At 42.2% G+C, this 6000-nt stretch overlaps 1 protein-coding gene across 6 annotated transcripts in view; it reads left to right on the forward strand.

Annotated features, from left to right (window-relative positions):
- Positions 1–5672, forward strand: part of MFSD11 (major facilitator superfamily domain containing 11) — a 32073-nt gene extending 26401 nt beyond the window's left edge. For all 6 annotated transcript variants that reach the window (XM_045525765.1, XM_045525766.1, XM_045525763.1 and 3 more), the window contains 3 exons: positions 1159–1333; positions 2263–2398; positions 2933–5672. In XM_045525765.1, the coding sequence (XP_045381721.1) occupies positions 1159–1333; positions 2263–2398; positions 2933–3097 (476 nt within the window). In that variant the 3' untranslated portion in view covers positions 3098–5672. The remainder of the gene's footprint in view (positions 1–1158; positions 1334–2262; positions 2399–2932) is intronic.
- Positions 5673–6000: the final 328 nt, after the last annotated feature.

Raw genomic sequence — 6000 nt, forward strand, 5'->3', positions numbered from 1 at the left:
AGTGGTGTGATAATAGCTCAATGCAGCCTCAGATGCCTGGGCTCGAGCAATCCTCCTGCCTCAGCTTCCCTAGCAGCTGGGACTACAGGCATCCACCACCACACCTGGCTAATTTTTTTATTTTTTCTAGAGGTGGGATCTTGCTCTTGCTCAGGCTGGTCTCAAACTCCTGGCCTCAAGTGATGCTCCCCGCCTGGCCTCCCGAAGTGCTGGGATTACAGGCGTGAGCTGTTGCATTGGGCCTGTAGCCTGCTTTTGAGAGGAGCTGCCAGGCTGTTTCCCAGAGAGGCTGTACCAGCAATGTATGAGTGATTCTGTTTTTCTGAGTCCTTGCCAGCATTCAGTGTTCTCATTTTTTTATTTTAGCCATTCTGATAGATGTGTAGTGATATTTCATTGTGATTTTAATTTCCATTTCTTTAATGGGTAACAATGTTGAGCATCTTTTTTGTGTTTACCCATGTATATTCTCTTTGGTGAAACATGTCTGTATCTTTTGCCCATTTTCTAGATAGGCTTTTTTTTTTTTTAAGTGTTAACCTTCACTTTTGATTTATGGGTTTGCTGGGATAGATTTCTAGGGTAGAACTCACTTAAGAACCATAAAGGCAATGCCGCATTGTCTCCTACCATTAGGTTAGAAAGGTCTTCTCTTCTTGTTATTAAGGATTCTCCCCTCGCCGTGGAGATGTTCTAAGCTCTTCTCACTGCTGAGCCTCCATAACCCTTTCTGTCCCCTCTTTGGAGCCCACACGTAATTCTGAAATTGCACAGTGCTTGCCTTTCAGTGTGTCACCTGGGCTCATTCGGCTATGGTTACAACAAAACTTGGTAGTAGAGATAAGTTGTATCCTTTTTATTAATTCTGATTTAAGCGATAGATCAAAGGGGGATAGTTTTGTGGGTATAATAATTCATAGAGAAGAAATGCAAGAATGTTTCTGGATATAAATGTAAATAACTTTGATGTCTAATTTTTTGGTATAATAGTTGATGCTTGGTCATCATTAGCATTGTAAGTGCCGAGGTATTGGATTTTTTGAAGATATTGAGTGTTTGATAACGTTCAGTTACAACTTGCCTCCTTGATTATAACTCAAGACTAGCTGTGTAATGTTGTGGCAGTCCTGGTGATGTTTCTATCTTCTTGATTTATAGGTGGAAGCCTCTTTGGCCTGCTGAGCAAGAATAATCGCTTTGGTAGAAACCCGGTTGTGCTGTTGGGCATTCTGGTGCACTTTATAGCTTTTTATTTAATATTTCTCAACATGCCTGGAGATGCTCCCATTGCTCCTGTTGAGGGAACTAACAACGCTGCTTACATCAAACCCAGGTACAGTGACTGCCATTCCTATAATTGGAGGGTGGGGGTGTCAGATGGAGAGATGTTATATTAAGTGGAGTGGTTAATCCTTTTCAGAGTCTGTTGTCTTCACAAGGTCGTCTGTCAAGTGTCAATAGAGTCAGAATGAGTTTAAATAGGAATCCATAGAGAATCCCAAGTTCTTTTTGTAATAGTTGGTTTTAACCTTTTGCCCCGCTAAATCTTTTTCTTCATCCTTGAAGGAGCACATAAGTACCTGATTTGAATTTTCTGTCTCTGCGTTTCAAGCAGTGAGTTAGGGAGGAGCAGAACGGAGAGGAGCAAGGGGAGCTCTGGCAGCCAGGGAGCCCTTCAGTCCTTTCAGAGAGGCTTGTATGAGTTTTGAGGATATTGGTTTGTTGCACTCCACTCTGAAATTCATTATAATGTAGACATTTCTGTCTAGATCCACAAATCCAAGGGGAGCCCAGCCCAAAAATCAGTATAGGCTGAGCATCCCTAATCTGAAAGTCTGAAATCGGAAATGCTCCAAAATCTGAAACTTTTTGAGTGCCAAATGATGCTCAAACGAGATGCTCATTGGAGCATTTAGATTTTGGATTTTTGGATTAGGGATGCTTAACCAGTAAGTATAATGCAGATATTCCAAAATCTGAAAAAATATGAAATTTGGAACACTTCTGGTCCCAAGTATTTTGGATAAGGGATATTCAACCTGCATTTTGCTTCCCAGTTAGTTAATAGACCAGAGTTTGTTACAATATAAAGAGTATAAATTCTTACTTTGTAAATTCTAATATTTACTCTTGTTTCATAGTATAATAAACACTTAAAGCTTGAAGGTAAAATGCTTTTGTTGGGTGGGTTGCATTTACATTTTAAATGGCTCTAGCAAATATTGGCAATATTCATACTAAGTTAATTTTTGTTTCCTTTAGCAAAGAAATTGCCATTCTCTGCAGTTTTCTGTTGGGTCTTGGGGACAGCTGCTTCAACACCCAACTGCTTAGTATTTTAGGCTTTCTCTATTCCGAAGACAGCGCGCCAGCTTTTGCCGTCTTCAAGTTTGTTCAGGTAACCTCTTCAGATTGCGTTTAAAGTAGGGTCTTTTTCCTTTGTGTATTACTTTGTTTTTGGTTACTAGTATTGTGGTTTTTAAATGAAAGTTGGGGGTATCCTGTAAAAGGACTTGTGAGTAGAATTAGGAAGCAGTGGGCAGGATGATTTTTCCCCCTCGTTTGTGTAAGAGATTTTACATTCTGGTCTCCAAGGCTCAGAGAGGAGATTTCCTTCCTTAGATACCAGAATTCCATTCATTTGTAATACAGACAAGTGTATTTCTCACTCTGTACATAATTTTATTACTCCAGTTTTCCACAAAATGCTATTTTAAATAGCAGAGCTTGTAGCTTGCTCATTACCTGCTGTCAGTGGGAATTCACCGTGCGTGTCTGCGCGTTAGTGACCAGTGAGGGCCTGTCTAGACGCAGGGGGGCTGGAAAGCACCGCCGGTCCCAGCAGTGCTTTGGGCTGGACAGTAACGGGGCTGATTGCAGTGTCGTGTGGCACCCCTGCATGCACGTTGTGATTTGTTTTATTTGTTCTTAGTCTATTTGTGCAGCCGTGGCATTTTTCTACAGCAACTACCTTCTCCTTCACTGGCAACTCCTGGTCATGGTGATATTTGGGTTTTTTGGAACTATTTCATTCTTCGCTGTGGAGTGGGAAGCCGCCGCCATCGTCGCCCGGGGCTCTGACTACCGAAGCATCTGAGCAGGTGGCAGCGAGGGGAGGCGCCTCCTGGGGACGCGGCTGGACGCGGGGCTCAGTGGAGGAAGCCGCCTTTCGTTTTCACCGTGTATGGATCGCGTTCAGTATGGAAAATGAAAGAGTAAGACTGTTAAGTCAGCGAGAGTTGGCATTCAAGTTTACAGATAGGAGCTATTTAAAACAAGTGGAATAAGGGAAAGCTGTTGTCACTACAGTTGTTCAAAGATACTGTTTTTTAATGCATTTACTCAAGTCCCTTATAATCATGATAGTACGCAGATATTTTCTTCTCCCTCCTGCTCTTGTTGAAAAATCCTGCCTTGATTCAAAATTCTGGGCCATAAGTCATGTCAGGGTTTTTTTCTGGGTATGGAGTATGTGTGTGTAACTGTCGGAGGCGTGTGCCACTCTCCACGTGCGTTGGGGGTGGCATTGGAATAAATAGCGGGATGTGGAAATGAGATCTTGCCTTTGAAAAGATTTCTTCCCCTTAAATGTTTTGTTGTTACATTTTCTTACCGTGTAGTTCATAGCAAGGAGTGGCCAATTAAGTATTATGAAATGAGGTACAGATTGTTTTAAAAACAGGAATCTAACATTCCTGTTTTTGCAAACAAACAAAAACACATTTAAAAAGACAAACACCTTTACTGAGGGAGGACTTTTGCTAGTAATTTTCCTGGAAGGTACAATACAAAACCTCCACAAACAAACCTGTAGTGAGATCTGAGCTGTGGTGGCAGGCCATTGTCATGTTGTTATTTGTGTATGTCATATGCCTGGGAATGGAATGTCACTAGTTGGGGAGATGTTTAAATGGACGAGTTAGCTTTCCTCCATAAGAGCTCACTTAAATTTTTAATTGAAATAAAATTCAGAAACCGTGAAATTCACCATTTGAAAGTATACACTTACAAGATAGTATAACCATCACTATTTAATTCCAAAACACTTTTATCGCTCCAAAAGCAACCCCCTGCCTGTTGGCAGCCATTCCCCCTTCTCTGGCCTGGCAACTACGACTCTACTTTATGTCTCTATAGATTTGCCTATTCTGGACATTTCATGTAAATAAGAGAGCTCACTTTTAAGTGTGATATTTAACTGTACAAATGAGTTCTTTGGCAAAGTAAATTCAGCCAAGAGGACAAACATATATACCTTGTTGTCCATTATTTGTTTTAAAACTTGCTAGAAATTTAGAAATTTTATAGTTGGCTTGCAAATCTGAAGAAATACAATAGAACGTGGTTTTCAGATATTTGATGACAAGTGCAGGGAATCAGAGAACCCTGTAGTTAGCTAGAATCCTTAGAGCAATCTCATCGGTGTGGAGCGCTAAACCCTCCTGTTCCGGGTGGTGAAGTTCTGGCTTGCTTTCTTGGAGTTGAGATCACCTCAGTTGACTTAGTTGACCCTGTATGAATAATTTGTAAATGCTGCTTCAGACTTAAGACAAATGATTTATTATCTCTTTAAGCATGTGATTATTTACTGAGATGTATTAATTTTCTAATGTGGCATAAAAAATTACCCCAAAACTTAGCTGGTTAAAATAGCACACATCTATTATGTCCCAGTTTCTGTGGGTCAGGAATCCGGGTGTGGCTGAGCTGGGTCCTGGGCTCAGGGTCTCATACAGCTGTGGTCCAGGCGTTTTCTGGGCTCTGCTGGGGGAGGACCTGCTTCTCAGCACTCGCGTGAGGTCACTGGCAGGAGTCAGTTCCTCACAGGCCGTTGTGCTGAGGGTCGTAGTTTCTTACGGCTGTCAGCCAGAGACCACCCTGTGTTGTCACATGGAGCTGTCCTCAGGGCAGCTTACCACACGGCAGCTGCTCTCATCAAAGGAGGCAAGAAAAGCAGAAGAGAGAGTGAGAGCAAGACAGAAGTCACAGTCTGTCATAACTTCATCTCAAAAGGGACATCGCATCACCTCTCCTGCATTGCTAGATGAAAGTGACAGCCTGCCTTGGGGAAGGGATCACCCAGGGTGGGAGCACCAGGAGGGGTCACTGGGGACCGTTTTACAAGGGCACTGTCACACGCAGGCTTACATGGAAGGTGAGAGCTGCGTCCTGCATTCCCAGTCCCCACGTTCCCCTGAGCTCTTGCTCTGTTGGCTCACGATGGATCTGCACGGTGAGGCTGGCAGGAGGAGGTTAAGTAACCTTTGATAATGACACCGAGTGTTAACCCAAGGAAGCCGTGGCGTCTCATCACCTGTAGGATTCCTGGTGATTATCATCGAAAGGGAAATGAAATGGAGTGACGTGCTCTATTGAGTACATCAGAAACCCAGCCTCTGGGCTGCCTCCCGCTTGCTACATGCTGTTATTCGTTTTAAGTTCTTTAGTTGCATTTTTTTAAATTTTGGATTTTACTTGGTTTTTATTCACTTTTTATGTCTGTAAATAGTGTTCACCTTGGTGGGCTCTTTAGATGACTGGATAACATTAAGGTCATCTTTTACATTCTCAGCATCAATTGAGTTAAAAATGAAATGTGGACTGGTGGGGGAGGGGAGCATAGAGGCAGAAAAAAATGAAATGTGACAATGAAATAAAGAGTTTAATTTTTACGCTTGTCTTATATACTCTATCAAAACATTTTATCTTTATACCTTTCGCTAAGTAAACGCCTTAGCTTGGTCTCACGAGTGTGTGTGTGTGTGTGTGTGTGTGTGAGTGATGTGTGTGCTGCTCTTTTATTGCAGGTTTCATATTGTATACATGGAAATGTGGCTTAGACCTGGAGCAAGCTTTATGGAACCGCAGATGTTTTTCTCCGTGAGTATGAAGGTGCTCTGCCTTCCCGTTTTGAGTTTTCCTTCCCCAAAGACTTAAAAAACTTTCAACCTGGGCTTGGGCTGTTCATACACAGGGTGTTTGTTGACTAAAATACAGTAA

Source organism: Lemur catta, chromosome 15 (assembly GCF_020740605.2).
Source record: "Lemur catta isolate mLemCat1 chromosome 15, mLemCat1.pri, whole genome shotgun sequence".
Lineage (NCBI taxonomy): Eukaryota > Metazoa > Chordata > Mammalia > Primates > Lemuridae > Lemur > Lemur catta.